The sequence below is a fragment of the Raphanus sativus genome, chromosome 6, assembly GCF_000801105.2.
Source record: "Raphanus sativus cultivar WK10039 chromosome 6, ASM80110v3, whole genome shotgun sequence".
Taxonomy (NCBI): domain Eukaryota; kingdom Viridiplantae; phylum Streptophyta; class Magnoliopsida; order Brassicales; family Brassicaceae; genus Raphanus; species Raphanus sativus.
In genome coordinates this window covers 44,553,313-44,569,749 of record NC_079516.1, presented here as the reverse complement: position 1 = coordinate 44,569,749, position 16,437 = coordinate 44,553,313, and the positions used below count along the sequence as shown (strand labels likewise).

The following is a 16,437-nucleotide window of genomic DNA, read 5'->3' as shown; positions in this document are numbered from 1 at the left end:
AATTTTCAAGTGGGCTAATTGTTTAAAACCCTAGTTAAAGATAGTTCTCACGATTATTTGACAATGAAAGTTTCAAACTGAGTATGTGGATAGCATAAGAAACTGCAAGTGACATAAAAAAAAACCCGGAGATTATATATTATACTTCCTTCCAGAGTTTGACATGGATCAGACGATTGGAGAAACAATAGCATTGACCTGATTGGTACGGTAGATAGAAACGAGAGAGCGTGCCTCGTTTACAGCAGTACTATTATACACAATAATATCAAATGTTTGAGGGACATGATTTCATTAGAGTTAGATTTTGAACCAAATACTGTACATCAAAACTGAGAATTGTTTAAAACCATATAAACTGCTTGTGTGTTAATTAAAGAATTCTGCTGAGAGTAGATTTTCATTCATATAAGAAAATGAGTATTGCCAATCTCACAAGATTGATATGAACTTGAGAAAATAACGCTGTGATCTGATGTTTCCTCTTGTGAAGCTTTGACACATTTCCCTTAGATGAAGATGACTCCGGCTGCAAGGAGTTGTGGTATGAATTGATATGAACTAAAAAGGTCACTTCCTTTTAAGCTAATCTCTTTAAGAAATTAAGTTATTTTTTGGAAGCTTCATTTGTTATTAATCATTTGAAATTCTTAAATAGGTATAGAAAAAAAAAACTCTTAAGCTCATATAAGAAGGGAAATTTAAGAACTCATTATTAAATAGAAAACCACCATAACTATTAATGTAAAACATCCAAATCAAATCTTGTTTTACACCAAAAAGAAAAAAAAATACCCAAGATCTTCCTATAACTAAAATTTTATAGAGTCTCTTGCTTGACACCAAAAAACAGATAACCAAGATCTTGTTCTGTTAATCTAGTCGCAGATAGCTCACCAGGATCTTCACCCAATGCAGAAGCAACCACAATCCTTTTCGTCTCCTGAAGAGCCAAAATCCTCTCCTCAACAGTGTTTTTGATAGTTATACGAGTCACAGTAACAGCCTGAGTCTGTCCAATCCTATGAGCTCTATCAATAGCTTGATCTTCCGTTGTTGGATTCCACCAAAGATCCAATATAATCACATGACTTGCGGACACCATATTCAATCCTAGGTTTCCAGCTTTAAGGGACATGAGCATCACTTGCACGCTTGGATCATTGTTGAACTCTTTCACAGCTTTGTCTCTTGCTGCTAGAGACATTGTTCCGTCTAGTCTTCTGAACGTCACACCGTTCTTGACAAAGTTATACTCAACCAGATCAAGCATACCGGTCCACTGAGAGAACACCAAGGTCTTGACTTGCTTCCCAAGCGACTGTAGAGTCTCCATCACGGCTTTGATTTTCGTTGACGTAAAGTCGCTATGTCTCGCAGGCTCCACAGCTGATTCCTCTGATGATCTAACGAGCTGTGGATGGTCGCAAGCTTGGCGTAGTCTCAAAAGCATGACAAGAATATCAACATAGTTTTTGGACACCGTCCCTGCATCAGCGTAGGCCTTGAACTCTGATTGTGAAGCTGCTTCAAGCCCCTTGTAGAAAGCAAACTCCTCTGGAGAGAACTCGGCCTTGGTAAGAGTAACAGTCTTTGGAGGTAGATGAAGTATAGGTTGGCCGTCAAGTAATGTATCTTTGGTACGTCGAAGCAATATAGCTCTCAGAATAGCTTGAAGCTTCTTGTAACCTCTGAGACGATTGTTTTTAATCGGAACCATGATCCTTTGGCTGAAGAAACATCGTTCAGCATACGGATGATATCTTAGAAACCTGAAGTAGCTGAAAAGATCCCACACTTCGTTCTGTATCGGTGTCCCGGACAGACACCATCTCCTCTTGGCGTTAAGACCAGAACATGCTTTTGCAACTTGTGTCTGGTGGTTCTTTATTGTCTGAGCCTCATCTAAAACAACCCTCGACCACCTAACTCTCCCTAGTGCTCCAGAGAATCTTCTTTGACTAGAAGAAGGTTGAAGAACTTCGTTCGTAACAAGCGCGTAAGTCGTCACGACCACATCGTACTTTGCCAGCTCGACAGGATCGTTGGTTCTTTTAGAACCGTGGTAGACCAAAACAGAGAGCTTGTGTTCAAGAGAGACCTTGTCATCGAGCTCTTTAGCCCATTGTTTTACAACGCTTGCTGGACAAACAACCAACGTACCACCGGATCTTCTGCTTCTTCTTCGCTTCGAATGCCTTGACTGTGACTTCAACTTCTGCAACAAGATCAAAGCAATGATCGAGATTGTTTTACCGAGTCCCTGATCATCAGCTAGTATCCCTCCCAAACAATTGTTATAACTTCTTTCTTTCTGACGCATCCATTCCAGTGCAATCTTCTGATGCCTCATGAGAGGAACTGAGAGAACACCGTGAGGCAAGTCTTTCTCGGTTTTGGGCTGGTTCAGATCCTGTAACGCTGCTTCATAGATACGTCTCTCGTCTTTAATGATGGTGGTGGTCGTCTCAGGTTGTTGGCTATTCATGGGCTTCTCTTGTACTTCATCGTCTTCATCATCGCTACTTGAACTAATGTAGATAGGATAGTTCATCATCTTGATTTTTTAGGGTTGCCGTTCTGGACCAAAGAAATTTTTATAGCATACGTAAGATCTTTAATTTGACTTTATATAGTGACAAATAACACAGAAAATTTCCATTTTTTTTTGGTGAACTAACAGATAATTCCAAAACCCCATAAGTTAGAGAAACGGAAAGGTTGCTTGACCGACAAGAGATCAAGTATTTATCTTTTAACTTTTAAGTATTAAACATAGGAAAAGGAAAAAAAAAGCGTTACACTTAGAAAAAGGAAATCACGTTCAATATCCAATAAGAAAATAGGAATTAATTAGTTAAATAAATTACCTTTTTAACAATTTTTTTTATCATGTAATAGCTATAAATACACGTAGTGCCCATGTATATGAGAACAAAATCATACGACCTTCCAGATTTCTGAACTGACTAAACGTTTCACCCAGTTTCGAGATTAGGGTTTTCTCGTTGGCAACGTTTGTGTCATATAAACTTTGAGTTTCTGTCATTACGTTTCTCTCTCAAAGTAAAGACATAAATTGAGTTTTGATTGAACTACAAGTCTCAAGTTGCAAAGATGTCGGTCACAGCAGGAGTTAGTGGTGCTGCACTTGCGACTAGGGCAAAACTACAAGGTGGGATTAGTCAGACTAGAGTAGGAAGATATTGGCCTGGACAAGCTCCCAAGTGGGCCAAGGAATCTGAAGAAGATCATGATGATGATGATGATCATGTTGGGAAGCACAAGGAGAAAAAGGTTGATGAGTTGGAGAGGAACAAGAATGATGATCCAAGGCTGCGCCGTTTAGGTCAGACCACCAGAACTGAAAGCCGTGAACAAGTTAGAGCTGAGGTTGTGTCTACAGAAGAAGAAGAGATTATAGAGGAGGAAGAAGATGTAGAAGCCCTGGAAGAAAGAAGAAGCAGAATCAGAGAAAAGAATCTTAAAAGAACTAGAGAGGAGGCTGATCTACTACTTCCACTAGAAGATGAAGAAGAAGAGGTACAAGATGAGGAAGAGGAAGAAGAGTCAGAGTACGAGACTGATTCAGAAGAGATGGTGTTCGGTATCAAGATGAAGAAGCCTCTCTTTGTACCGAAAGCTGAGAGAGATACAGTAGAAGAACGTGAGAAGATTGAGGCTGAAGAAGAGTCTCTTGAGAGACTAGCAAAGATTAAGATGAGGAAGATGGAGACAAAGGCAATAGTGGTCGAGGAAGTTAGAAAAGACGAAGAGAGACGCAAGAACGTGTTACAGGAAGAAGCAAATCTTGGAGATGTTGATACCGATGATGAGACCAACGAAGCTGAAGAGTACGAAGCTTGGAAGACAAGGGAACTCGGTAGGATCAAGAGAGACAAAGATGCAAGGGTGGCTATGACTAAAGAGAAGGAAGAAGTAGACAAGCTGAGGAACATGACGGAGCAGGAGAGGAAAGAATGGGAGAGTAACGATCCCAAGCCGCCTTCATCATTATCAGAGAAACCGAAAAAGAAGTGGAAGTTTATGCAAAGATACTTCCACAAGGGTGCCTACTTCCAAGAGCAAGGATCTGATGAAACAGATGGTATATATAAGCGAGACTACTCTGCTCCAACGGGAGTAGATAGGCTGGACAAGTCGGTTCTGCGGGAAGTCATGCAGGTGAAGCGCTTTGGTCGGAGTGGGGGAACTAAGTGGACGCACCTTGTCAAAGAGGATACAACATATGGTGGCAAAAGCAAAAAGGACGAGGAGGATAAAACTAAAGATTGGAGTGACCCTTGGGTTTCTAATGTTTTTCTACGTAGAAAGTACAATAAGAGAATGGCGGCCATGGATGCTCCTATTGCAAGACCAAGCGGTAGCAAGAAGATGAAAGCTTGGTGAGACCTAAACCACACCAGCATCTGATCGAGTTTCAGCCAAAAGTGACTCAAAGTTGGTATGTTGCAAGCAAAAAATACATATTTCTTAGAATTTTACTTCTTGTTGCGTTTTGTGAACTAAGAATGCTGCTGCTATCAGTTTATAGTTTCAATCTAATACTCACTTTGTTTTTTGTTTTTGTTTTTAAATTCAGTTAACAAATTTAAAAGAGGAAAATACTTCTTGAGCTTTGCAAGCTCCTGCCTCACACACAATTACAACGCCATGAAAATTGAATATAGTGTAAGACAGGTAAATAACTGAGTTTAGCATTGGCATTAGAAACATATGTATCTGGTTTTGAGGTTTAACATTTGTCCTAAGATATAACAAGTCAATTGATCTAACATCTATCTATCTATCTTCCGAATATGGCAGACAAGGGACCGTTCCTTACAACAAAACAGAGAAGAACACTGACCTTGATTTTGGACAACATGATCTTGAACCTATCAAAGTCATTGAGGTCAGCTCTTCTCTTCTGCACTATCCATTAACTCTTCTCCCACTTGTTCTTCACATCTGCAAAAGTTTTAACAGGTCAAGATGACACTTGCAATGTCAGACATAGGTAATGCATGTAAAACAAACAAAACAAGTCACCGGCTTTGTCCATTGCCTCAATGAGATTCTTCTTCTTAGGCACTCTGTTGTTATCAGTGACGATATTGGTAAGAGAAAGCCTCTTCAAATCCATCTGGATTCTCTCCATGTCAGGGGCATCCACAAACGCCTATACAAGTAGTATACGGACATAACAATTTAATAGACAACCAAACACTAACGACATACATGAAAGATAAACACAAGTGAAAACAAACACTTAGAATCCTCGGACACATGTAGGTGGCAAGTGAAACTTAATAGTGAATAGGTGATTAACTGTAAGACTATCTCCATCTGTAGGTTGTTGACAGTCTCTTAGTGTTTAAAAAAAATAGAAAAGAAAATAAGAAAGAGGAAGGCAAAAGGTTCTCTGCAGAGGCATTTTAACACCCGGTTCTAACAAATTTGATTCGAATATACAGTTCATTTAGTGAATAGGTGATTAGTTCTTTCTTCCTCTTGTCATCTATTCCTCCAGAAGATTAACTGTAACAAATTTGATTCAAATATACAGTGATATTACATTGAAGACATTCCGAAAGAGGAAAAAAAAACAACAAAAAATAGCAAAGATATGAAAGAATCATGGAAGCTGCTCTAACAGTGCATTTGAGATGCGCATATACGAATGCAATGCAAAGTGACATCAGCTAGACGAAGTTGATGAAGAGAAGGCATGTGAAGTAACGTTTGATTGATCTTGCGGGTTTCTGTCAAGCATAATCAATGGCTGTAACCTTCTTTCAACCTCTGTGCACTGTAGATCGATCTCATGTACAACCATAGAGTAAGCAGAGTGACAGGATTCATCGTCTCTGAATGCTAATGTCCATCTCCCGTCTACTAGGCCTTTGGACTTGAGCTTCTCATATACTCCTCGCTTTGTTGGATCCAAGAAAGGTAACGTCGATGGTCGTATTCTCAAGTGTAGCCATTTTGGGTGCTTTTCATCTATTCGAGGCTGAAAAACCAAAATAGAAGATAGCTCATTCCTCTATGTCTTTTTGTATGATTTTTACAAGCATTTTCGTTAAAGGGGAGTACGTACATTGCAGCCGGCTAGAGGTGCGGTAACACGGACGGTTCCATGATCTGGTTTCAAAAGTGACTCTTCAGCAAGGACAATCCACCCAGACACACCAGATGATATTGCTAGAAACGAGAAATTGCGCTCCTTGCCTCTTTCAAAAGCAATCCTACAGGGTACTGCATCAACTGCACCGGGAATTTTCAACTAATTATAGATATACAAATCAATCAAACTGAGAGACATGAGAATGGATCATGGAAATGCAAGAATAAGAGCCTCACGTACTAACCTAGCTTCACTTCGGTGCCAGGTCTGGGAACTGTAAGATCCAAACCAGTAGTTGTGGCACGAGACGTTTCAGATCTATCGGCAGGAGGATGGATAGGAGGTTGATCTGGCAAGGGCCTACCAAGCGAGAAGATCTTGAGTTGATGAAGAAGCACAAAAACCTTAAGGAGTGAAAGCTCGATTATCATATGTTGGTAGCATATTCATCATATCAATAAGCAGCGCTCATAAGAAACTTCCACACAAATATATATAAAGGAGACACAATGGACGAACCTTTACCACCTCGCACAATTTTTCACCTGCTGTGAATGATGATTCGCTAACAGTGTTATCTGTAAAAACAAATCAGTTGTTAATGTATGCGTACACATGATACATTCAACATTTATTATCAGCTAACCCGCGCAAAATGTAAGACAAAGACTCTACCGTTACAAGCGGATCTATCCAGCTGGAGAATAACAGATTTAGGCTCTTTTTGAGGGGATGGAGCTTCGATCACTGTCAGACAGAAGATACAAGGTACTGAAAACACTCTTTACTATCAAAATCTAAAATATACAATTTACTTGCCTTTTTTGCATTTTTTCCATTCATCAAGCAGTACCCTTATGAGTAGATCAGGCCATGTGCCTTTGATCTCCTGGGTTAGTGCATTTTTGCATTTCTCATATGAATCCTGATGACATCAGCAGGAAATTGGTAAGTAGTGAGGAGGGAGAAAGATAGAAACAGTCTCAAACAGAAGAAACAAACATACATTTAGCATCTTGAGATGTTTGCGATTAAATTCAGCCTGGCTATAAGGAAGCAATTGGCGTAAAAGCCATCCTCCATCCCATAATGTTTCTGCACATATGTTTTCACGGCAGAGAAGACTGACCAATGCATCCACCACCTACACCACATATTTTAAAAAAAAAAATAAGCAAGACAATAACTACTACAACAATTTCAGAAATTTCAGAAATTTCAGAGCCTAGCTTTAGCAGATGAAATTTCAGAAACAACTACAACAATTCATAATTTTACCTGATGTCTATGTACACGGGGGCACAATGCAGGCCCAGGCAATGAACAGCAAACTCCAAACTGCTCCTGTTGAAGTTAATTGAATGAATAAGTCTGTCACAGAATAAGTACAAGGCCAAAAATACAGGAAGGGAATAAATTTAACCTTCAGCTTCCGTAGACACAAATCAAGTTCGCTACTTAAGCCATCTCTCATAGAACCGTTTTTCGGTGAAAATAGTTGTTCTTCACCAGAGTCCTCCCCAACCAAAGCTTGCTGTCAGAGGTAACTACCAAATTAAGTTTTCAATAAGATAAAGATGGGGCTACCCAACAAGTAAAGGATAATGACAGAGACTCACCAGTAATAGTTTTTTGTGCTGCTTACGCTGAGGAAGAATGCCGAAAGCATCTAGCACTGACTCTTCAAGTTCTATCAAAAGAGAATGTTAAAACATCAAAACCAGAAAAAGGCATGAAGAATCTGCACCAACACCACTGCAAATACCTTTTGTCTGCAACAAAGTGGCTAGCACAAACAAGGAACCCTGAGCTTGCACATCATCCCCCTCAGAAATATATTGAAGTAAAGTCTCCCTAGTAACAAAGAGAACACCAGCTTAAGAGATAGCGAAAAATATTAAGACATCATCATACACAGCTTAAGGAATGTAAAAAAGCAACTATCTCAACTTCATGCAGGTTTTGTTAAGCTAACATGTTTACCTAAATGTAATATGCGAATTGTTGAAGGTACTTTTCGTAGTATTTTCATTGCAAACGTGGGAATCTCCATCCTCATTCAAGACTTCAGTGCTTGAACACTGTTGATCAGCTTCCTCCGTAACACCATTGTCTGGATGCCCATTCCCAAATCTAGGGTGTTCAGGAGCCAGGCTGCTATTAGGTTTTACTAGGGAACTTGAAATGAAAGCCTTAACAGGACAGAAAAGAGTAGCAGCAATAAGATTTGCCAAATCTTTTATTTTAACTATCCGAAGGATGCAGCAAAGCAGATAGAGAGAAGTGACAGGATCGACTGATATATCCTGAAATAACAAAAAGAGCAAAGTTTTACTGAAATCTGAAATGGTACTCTCGCAGATACTCAAATCTAACACTGCTAATAAAAATAAGAGAACAGGGAAAGACTAATTCAATGCTGAAAGAGGAAACTAAGATGAAAAGGTGATAGTTTGTACATTTACAGCCTCAGAGCATAGAGAGGGGAGAAGAAGTGGGAGAGTTAGATGCTGCAGAATGTGATCCGTTACAAGTCTCTCGATATCAGGTATGCCAGCAGAGATAACATCACTGAAGTAGTACAAGGTGTCCTCAATCCCATCAACGGCAGAAAACAGTTTTCCACCCGATTCTGGGGACGGGCTTCTGTAGCAAATATAAATTAAAATCTTTAAGAATAAAAATATTTATCAAGGATCAAACACAAACTAAACAAGTAGATATATAAAAACAGGGGTTGTGAGAAGAAATGATAACTTCGACAAGCTATTTCCTTTGGAAAATGAAAATGCACTGAACCTTACTTTAGCGTGTTCGACACCATTGCGCTTAGATCCATGCATTGCTTTTGGAAAAACGAAACTAATTTTGAAAAGTACTCAGTGTGTGGTTGACTAACTACATAATCATTCACAGATTCATCGCCAACTGCAAAAACAAACTAAAGGCATCAGAAACGATGCTAAAAGAGCTCTAAGTATTTTTATCATACAAGTCACAAATCGAAAGAGCTACTATAAACGACTTACCGTGATATACATTAAGAGTCAGGGCACGAACGGCAGTGCGTATCATGTTCTCTTCATGGAATGCAAATTGTATGCCTTGGACATAGAGGGGAAAAGAAACTACTACATCCTAGACGCAGAAACGCAGAATTAAAATATGGGGGAATAAATTACCCATAAAGGACATACAACAGTAAAAAAGGAAAATGCAACTTAAAGAATACCCACGTTCTCAGTCTTCAGAAGCAACGATATTGTATGCTTGTTGAGTTTCCCACTAACAGCTCTACATAAAGAAAACGAAAGAGTTATCGGATACAGTCGATAAGTACTTCCTAAAGACGAGATAATACAAACAAAAAAAATGTACCTTAGGAAGGATATGTAGTAAGATAGAAGCTCTTCATGTTGGAAGTCAAATGTATATGTTATCAGATAGTTTACATATTCGTTACTGAACAAGTAGTCTGCAATGAGTTTAGAAAAAAAAGAGGATCATAAATAGACTATATAGTCATGAGATATTAACAAAGACAAATATACTGTACGAACAGAACTCACAGATGGCTTGTTCAGTTGTGAGGTTTTGGATCATAATACTCATGGTTTGCAACAACTGGACAGAAACAGAAACTGTTTTGCTAACCCTCAAGATACGTACAAACTCTCCCATGACTTGCTTCTCCATAAAAAACCTGCAATAATATTAGCATCTGCCAATAAGACATTAAACTGACAGATAATTCGAAAGAAAAGACTCACTCAAAGAATGAGGGATCATGTTGATCGCCATAGGTTAATATCTCCGCGATTGATCTCAGTGCCTCGACAACCAAGTCCTTCAAAATGTTTAAAAAAAAAGAGATGAAAACCTAAGAAGAAAAAATAAAATGAAAGAGGCTTATGATGCCACGCACTGACCTTATTGGTGCCGTTCACTATCTGAATTTTTGCCAACTGGTCAGTCAGATGCCTACACAGACAATGAAAACGAAGCTTATGCTTCTATAATACAATGTTGTATACACAAAGCTGAACTTTAAAATAGTCAATGGCAACATACAGAGATTCAAACCCTAACTAATTAGATGTAAATTCTACTCCCAGAGAGATTAAAAAGAAACAATTTTTACACATAAAAGAGTACTTTTAGACTCAATTGGGAACTTAACAAAACAGAGGAACAGAAATTGAAAACCTGAGTTCGAGCAAGGAGAATCGATCTCTAGGTCTTAAGAAGGAGAACCACATGATGATTTGTTTCGGATCAATCCCCTCTTCTTCTATCGATCAATCCTTCACTCACGGAAAATACAATAAAAAACCCTAATTCCATAAATTGCTTCTCCAACTGCACAAGTCCTGATGATATCCGATTCCACTCCCGGGTCGGATCGTTTCACCGACAGCCAACTCATGCAAAATCGACAGCCGAGCGAACCCAGTAGTATTTGAACGCTTTAAGATGTTCCGCCCGGTTAAATTGTTGACGGAGTTGCCGAATAGAAGGACGCACCGGAGTTGGGTCGAATACTGAAACTCGGATCCGGGTCGGGTTCAACTCTCGAATACAAAAGAAGGAATCTTTGGTTGAAGATCCGGTTTTCGCATTTAATTCGGGGGAAAGCATTTACTTTTGCGACAGATGGAAGCAATGATACAGAACAGAGGTTTAGACCGCCACGTCACAATGGCTTCCTACGTTTTCAATTCTTACAGTGTTCTTAAAAACCAGACCGGACCAGATTGAACCATATACCGAATAATAATCTGGGTTAGATTAATATCTAAACCAATTAAAATTAAACCGATTAAAAATCTATATAAACCTTCAAAAACTCAGAAACCGGCTATTCTGGCCAGCCTTTAATTCATATATAAACCAAAATTTTATTAATAAAACAATTAATATTTTTTAAAGTAAATTTATGATTTATGAAAAAATAATAAAGTATCGCTTATCGTATTTTTCTTTTGATGTATCTGCAACTCATAAACCACAAAATTCAAAAAGTTTAGTTTTCCTGTCAAAATATTGTTTTGTCTATTTTTCACTTTATTTAAATTTTATTCATGATCACTTGTGTTGAAAACTTATATAGTTGAAAAAAAATTATTTGTGAAATTTTTATAATTTAGAAAAGAATAAAATACTTGTTTTATTTGAAATATAATTTCTTAACTAATGTGCATATATTTTTAAAAGGCGATAAATATTTATAGTGATAAGATAATATCATTGTGAATATAAAAAAACAATATAATAATAGATTTTTACTTATATAAAAAGTGTATACATATAAATTATTAATTTATAATTTTAATGGGAATGAAACCATATATTTACGTAGAATTTTCTATAAAAATATTATCTTATTATTTTATAGATTTGTATTAAAATTTGAAGGATCTAAATTGGAACCACCGAAATTTATTAATTTATAGAAACTATTAATTTATTGAATATTAATTTATAGAGGTTCTACTGTATAGTTAGATAGTTATGTAATTTTTATTTAAGAAAAAACAATTTTATTTATGGACATTTAATTTGTGGAAAATTATTTATATTATATACTTGTAATTTTCCAGTAATTTAAATCTACAAGCTTTGAAAAAAGATATGGTGTTGATATTTAACTATTGTACTCGATATTACAACTTAAAAATGTTTATCGAATAATATAAGAAAATTATGCCTTTGATTTAGTTTAATTAAAATTGATTAACAACCTAATTAATAGTCTCTCCGTACACACACATATTTGTCATATAAGTTTAAATTCTCTTTCTTCCATCATCTGATCTTTACTTTATTCTTCATCAACCATATGATAGGAGACTTGTCATCAGCAACCACAAGAAAAGATCAAAGAACATATGATGACGATGATGATGGATCAACCATCAGCTCCATCATCACCTAAAATGTATAAATAGTACGTATCTCTATATGTTATTTTTAGATTTTTAAATAATGTACAGATGTAATGGCATTGTGTTTAGATTTTTGACTATTCAAAGCTCTCAAGAAAATCAATGAGTTTTGCACTACGATGTCAATGTGCGAATTGAAGCAGTTATGTAAAAAGGATAGTCACACACAACATTTGCATCAGAAAAGCGAGTAAAAGTTTCAAAAGGCAGCATATTATCATATCCACTTGGTATTTGTTTTATATTTTTCAGTACATAGTGTCTATGTAATGATTTGTTTCGTAGTTTCTGTAATGATTTTGTAAACTCGTTTTTTTTTTTTTTTTGTAAACTCGTTTAGGTTATGAAATTATATCTTTGCCGAAAAAATAATAATATACACTATACAGATGTTTTAAAGAATATCGTAAATCTATTCTGAACAATCAAGTAGTCAGCGATGAACTATGATGTTAAACGCAACAGATCCCGACAACCGGAAAAGATAGATTTATATTGGCTTCTTGGATGGATTCAAAGGAAGTCAAGAAACTGAGATCATGTTCTTGACAAGAGTCCAAATACATCACGTGTCTGTCTCTATCACATCGGCGTCAAGACTGCCACTAGCATGTTTGTGACTCCATTTGCCGTGTCCAATTTTATTTATACAACTTGTTGTAAGTAAGTTTACCAAAAAGCATAGGGATGATGTTTTTATACAGAATATTCGTTTTATATTTACCTCAATTTGGTTGGTTTCATCCCCTTATCAACTAGCTCAACGTTGTAATTGGCTATAGAGGAAACTAATCTGCACCCCTAAATATAATGCCAAAAAGACATAAAACAGAGCTTTCATCTCTTTGGTAATAAACCCCCACAAAGCTTTCTTGCCTAAAACGTCACAATCAGCTATAAGAAGTTATCAATTTTCATTATTCTCGTCCTCTGCTTTTCCAGTTTGCTCCTTTGTACATTTCTTCTGCCTTTTTACTCAACTCTTGCTTCAGGGGTCGTCTCTTTGCAGTTTTGAGGTAAGTTGTGGAGACGAAAAAGCCCAGAAGGAAGACATATATATAATAATAATCAAGAAGATGTCAAACGCAAGTGATGACAGCAAAGAAGTCAGGGAACCATTGGTGGAAAAGGATATGGCTGAATCGAAACAGGAGCAGCCGTGGATGGTTTATCTTAGCACTTTTGTTGCAGTTTGTGGTTCTTTTGCTTTTGGTTCTTGTGTAAGGGAATTTACATATCCATGGAAACTCACCAAACTTTGTTATGCCATTGATTTTTTTTTTTTTATTGAAAATGGGTTTTGATGCAGGCGGGATACTCCTCACCTGCTCAGGCTGCAATCAGGAATGATCTTTCTCTGACTATAGCTGAGGTTATAAAAAAAAATTTAACTGAATCATCATCCATTGCCATTGAAGTTTTGCTTAACCACGCTACCTTGGATTCTGCAGTTTTCACTCTTTGGTTCTTTGCTTACTTTTGGTGCAATGATTGGTGCTATCACAAGTGGGCCTATAGCTGATTTAATTGGAAGAAAAGGGGTCAGGAAAAAATAACTGAAAGATTCCATCAAAGTTGGCTTTGTGAGACTATATATGACTACTTACTACTACTACTACTTGTGGATTTGTTGTATCCAGGCTATGAGAGTTTCTTCTGCCTTTTGTGTCGTCGGTTGGCTAGGAATCTTCTTTGCCAAGGTCTTACTCAAGACCCTAAACCGAAATGCCTGTGCTGGTCTCAAAACTTTGCATAATGTATATATATATCTCTCTCTCTCTTTTTTTCTGTTAAATGGTGTCATAATCAAAGGGAGTAATGGCTCTGGATCTTGGAAGACTGGCAACGGGTTATGGAATGGGAGCATTCTCCTACGTGGTGAGCCCATCAGAGTTAATTTATTGACTCCACAATCCATGTATACAGAGTAACACTTTTTTGTATGATAATGTTGATGATAGGTACCAATCTTTATAGCAGAAATTGCACCTAAAACGTTCCGAGGGGCTCTAACCACACTAAATCAGGTAAAAAGAGCAACCCATGAAGACTCTGTGTTAGGTGAATTCTGAAATGGATGTTTACCTCTTGTGCCACAGATTCTGATCTGCACTGGAGTGTCAGTTTCCTTCATTATAGGCACAATGGTGACATGGAGAGTCCTAGCACTAATAGGTTAGGAATCTATCTAGTCTAAATATTGAATCGAGAATCATTTGTTAAACCGAGATGGTACCTTGTATGTCTTCAGGACTCATCCCATGTGCTGTCTCCATTCTTGGCCTCTTTTGTATCCCTGAGTCTCCAAGATGGCTGGTAAGATCAGAAAAAAATCACCACCATGGAAGCTAATGTATCACTTTCTTGGTAATTTAATGGATGATACCATATGCTTGTAGGCAAAGATGGGCCGTGATACAGAGTTTGAAGCTGCACTGAGGAAGCTCCGTGGGAAGAAAGCTAATATATCGGAGGAGGCAGCTGAGATTCAGGTTTTTTTAAATCTTGCATTTGTTTTCTTGTGAACCAAGAAAGCATCTCTTGGTCTTAAAAACATATCTCTCCTACCATTCCTTGACAGGATTATATCGAAACTCTGGAAAGGCTTCCAAAAGCCAAGGCGTTGGATTTGTTTCAGAGGAGATACATACGCTCTGTTCTTGTAACAGAATAACCTACCCAAATCATATCTTTAATTTTTTTTTTCTGTCACGTTGCATGTGTGACCAGTTTGCATGTTTGATTGTCGGAGCAGATAGCATTCGGGTTGATGGTGTTTCAGCAGTTTGGAGGAATCAACGGGATCTGTTTCTACACAAGCTCTATATTTGAGCAAGCAGGTTCTTTAACATAAGAGTCTTAAATTAGAAACTATACACCTTCACTTTGTATTTAATCTGCTATCTTTGTGTGTCAGGTTTCCCACCAAGACTTGGGATGATAATATATGCTGTTCTTCAGGTTCCATCTTATTTATGTAACGAGAACAATTCAATGTTATAGAATGATTATAGTCTTAATCTCTCTGCTGGTTTGTTCATAACCAGGTTGTAATCACTGCGCTTAATGCACCTATAGTTGACAAAGCCGGAAGAAAGCCATTGCTACTGGTAAACAAAAAAACAAAAAAAAAAGTCCTCAAAAGAGTTAGACAGGGAATAGGATTATAAGTTTATAACTAACTCGAAGGTGTTCTGGTGGTAGGTTTCTGCAACAGGGTTAGTGATAGGCTGTTTGATCACAGCGGTCTCCTTCTATCTCAAGGTTCACGACATGGCACAGAAAGCAGTCCCTGTCCTGGCTGTTGTTGGTATAATGGTAAGTAATTTTACTTTCAAGTGATTTCACCAACCCAAAAAAGATTGTGCATATCAATATATTGGTGAGAGCAGGTGTACATAGCATCGTTCTCAGCTGGAATGGGAGCAATGCCGTGGGTTGTCATGTCTGAGGTAAATACAAATGATCACATTCGTAGCAAGAAAACTACTTGGGAAGGATCTTATATCGTCTTACTTACCAAACAAGAACTTTGCAGATATTTCCTATAAATATTAAAGGAGTAGCAGGAGGCATGGCTACGCTGGTGAACTGGTTTGGAGCATGGGCCGTTTCTTACACTTTCAACTTCCTTATGTCTTGGAGCTCTTATGGTAAAACTATATTATATCCTTCACTTTTTGTCTGAACATTCCCCCAGGCAATCATTGAAAACGGGGGAAAAATGGTGCAGGAACTTTCATTATTTATGCGGTGATCAACGCGCTGGCCATTGTCTTTGTCATTGCCGTGGTGCCTGAAACCAAAGGGAAGACATTGGAGCAGATACAAGCTGTGGTCAATCCATAGTCCAACTCCTAAATATTACATTCATATGAGACATTAAGTATCAATTTTGAATGCTTTTAAGACTCTTATCTTAATGAACACTTCTGACTTCAAACGGATGCCCAAGTTTCACCAGCAAACTTAGACATGGGCATTCATGTTTTTTGCGTCGGGTTCCATTGGACCGTGGCGGAAACAAAAAAAAATCAATGCTCATTAGTGATGGCAGCTCTATTGCTCTAATATCACTGTTATGTGCATTCTTTCCCGGCATTACTATGGGCTTCTCGTCGTCATTTTACATTACATCTGTGATCTTCTTTCGCCTGATGTCTTATAAACAGTGGTCAATGGCCCAGGTGATTCTCTTCCGAGTGTGTTAGAATATGTTCCAGTTTAACATCAGGCCCATACGCTACGAGAATGTGCGTGTGTATAAGGATGATGATCTATCTTAGTCATAGGAGCTCAAATAACCTTTACATACACAAATGATGGTAAAAACTAAAGAGCATACACAGTAACCTTTAAATG

General features: G+C 37.7%; 4 protein-coding genes across 7 annotated transcripts; 2 read left to right on the top strand and 2 right to left on the bottom strand.

Moving 5' to 3' along the window:
* Positions 1 to 702: 702 nt before the first annotated feature.
* Positions 703 to 2,605, bottom strand: LOC108810177 (helicase-like transcription factor CHR28). The gene has a single exon (XM_018582305.2). The coding sequence runs from the start codon at positions 2,555 to 2,557 to the stop codon at positions 821 to 823; it is 1,737 nt and encodes a 578-aa protein (XP_018437807.2). The 5' UTR covers positions 2,558 to 2,605; the 3' UTR covers positions 703 to 820.
* Positions 2,606 to 2,961: 356 nt separating this feature from the next.
* On the top strand, positions 2,962 to 5,367 carry LOC108810859 (uncharacterized). 2 transcript variants are annotated; one of them, XM_056989135.1, is made up of 4 exons: positions 2,962 to 4,465; positions 4,604 to 4,701; positions 4,828 to 4,915; positions 5,015 to 5,367. In XM_056989135.1, the coding sequence occupies exon 1, from the start codon at positions 3,118 to 3,120 to the stop codon at positions 4,408 to 4,410; it is 1,293 nt and encodes a 430-aa protein (XP_056845115.1). In that variant the 5' UTR covers positions 2,962 to 3,117; the 3' UTR covers positions 4,411 to 4,465; positions 4,604 to 4,701; positions 4,828 to 4,915; positions 5,015 to 5,367. The 2 variants fall into 2 exon arrangements, with proteins under 2 accessions (XP_056845115.1, XP_018438437.2); XM_018582935.2 differs by lacking the exon at positions 5,015 to 5,367 and having other exon boundaries at positions 4,828 to 4,964.
* Positions 5,368 to 5,497: 130 nt separating this feature from the next.
* LOC108805779 (protein TRANSPARENT TESTA 9) lies at positions 5,498 to 10,786 on the bottom strand. Of its 2 annotated transcripts, XM_018577718.2 has the most exons (21): positions 10,337 to 10,786; positions 10,060 to 10,111; positions 9,901 to 9,977; positions 9,700 to 9,833; positions 9,509 to 9,605; positions 9,367 to 9,424; positions 9,160 to 9,268; positions 8,935 to 9,058; positions 8,590 to 8,776; positions 8,114 to 8,436; positions 7,896 to 7,984; positions 7,750 to 7,820; positions 7,554 to 7,664; positions 7,409 to 7,474; positions 7,137 to 7,274; positions 6,950 to 7,055; positions 6,806 to 6,877; positions 6,650 to 6,708; positions 6,375 to 6,534; positions 6,104 to 6,270; positions 5,498 to 6,016 (listed from the first exon to the last, which is right to left on the bottom strand). In XM_018577718.2, the coding sequence occupies exons 1-21, from the start codon at positions 10,387 to 10,389 to the stop codon at positions 5,702 to 5,704; spliced, it is 2,568 nt and encodes an 855-aa protein (XP_018433220.2). In that variant the 5' UTR covers positions 10,390 to 10,786; the 3' UTR covers positions 5,498 to 5,701. The 2 variants fall into 2 exon arrangements, with proteins under 2 accessions (XP_018433220.2, XP_018433221.2); XM_018577719.2 differs by lacking the exon at positions 10,337 to 10,786 and having other exon boundaries at positions 9,700 to 9,851; positions 10,060 to 10,113.
* Positions 10,787 to 12,810: 2,024 nt separating this feature from the next.
* On the top strand, positions 12,811 to 16,022 carry LOC108812362 (sugar transporter ERD6-like 7). Of its 2 annotated transcripts, XM_018584608.2 has the most exons (18): positions 12,811 to 12,923; positions 13,018 to 13,295; positions 13,385 to 13,447; positions 13,527 to 13,616; positions 13,716 to 13,775; positions 13,888 to 13,953; positions 14,037 to 14,102; positions 14,175 to 14,250; positions 14,327 to 14,391; positions 14,475 to 14,567; positions 14,657 to 14,737; positions 14,831 to 14,915; positions 14,993 to 15,036; positions 15,123 to 15,185; positions 15,280 to 15,393; positions 15,468 to 15,527; positions 15,614 to 15,728; positions 15,809 to 16,022. In XM_018584608.2, the coding sequence occupies exons 2-18, from the start codon at positions 13,152 to 13,154 to the stop codon at positions 15,922 to 15,924; spliced, it is 1,401 nt and encodes a 466-aa protein (XP_018440110.2). In that variant the 5' UTR covers positions 12,811 to 12,923; positions 13,018 to 13,151; the 3' UTR covers positions 15,925 to 16,022. The 2 variants fall into 2 exon arrangements, with proteins under 2 accessions (XP_018440110.2, XP_056846032.1); XM_056990052.1 differs by lacking the exon at positions 12,811 to 12,923 and having other exon boundaries at positions 12,963 to 13,295.
* Positions 16,023 to 16,437: the final 415 nt, after the last annotated feature.

Coding starts and splice junctions, on each gene's coding strand:
- LOC108812362 (XM_018584608.2), top strand. CDS start 13,152: ATGTCAAACGCAAGTGATGACAGCAAAGAAGTCAGGGAACCATTGGTG. Junction 13,617..13,715: donor ATTTAATTGGAAGAAAAGGG/GTCAGGAAAAAA, acceptor TGTTGTATCCAG/GCTATGAGAGTTTCTTCTGC. Junction 15,528..15,613: donor CGTGGGTTGTCATGTCTGAG/GTAAATACAAAT, acceptor AGAACTTTGCAG/ATATTTCCTATAAATATTAA.
- LOC108810859 (XM_056989135.1), top strand. CDS start 3,118: ATGTCGGTCACAGCAGGAGTTAGTGGTGCTGCACTTGCGACTAGGGCA.
- LOC108810177 (XM_018582305.2), bottom strand. CDS start 2,557: ATGATGAACTATCCTATCTACATTAGTTCAAGTAGCGATGATGAAGAC.
- LOC108805779 (XM_018577718.2), bottom strand. CDS start 10,389: ATGTGGTTCTCCTTCTTAAGACCTAGAGATCGATTCTCCTTGCTCGAA. Junction 8,777..8,934: donor ATGGTGTCGAACACGCTAAA/GTAAGGTTCAGT, acceptor TATTTGCTACAG/AAGCCCGTCCCCAGAATCGG. Junction 6,271..6,374: donor TGGCACCGAAGTGAAGCTAG/GTTAGTACGTGA, acceptor TTCCCGGTGCAG/TTGATGCAGTACCCTGTAGG.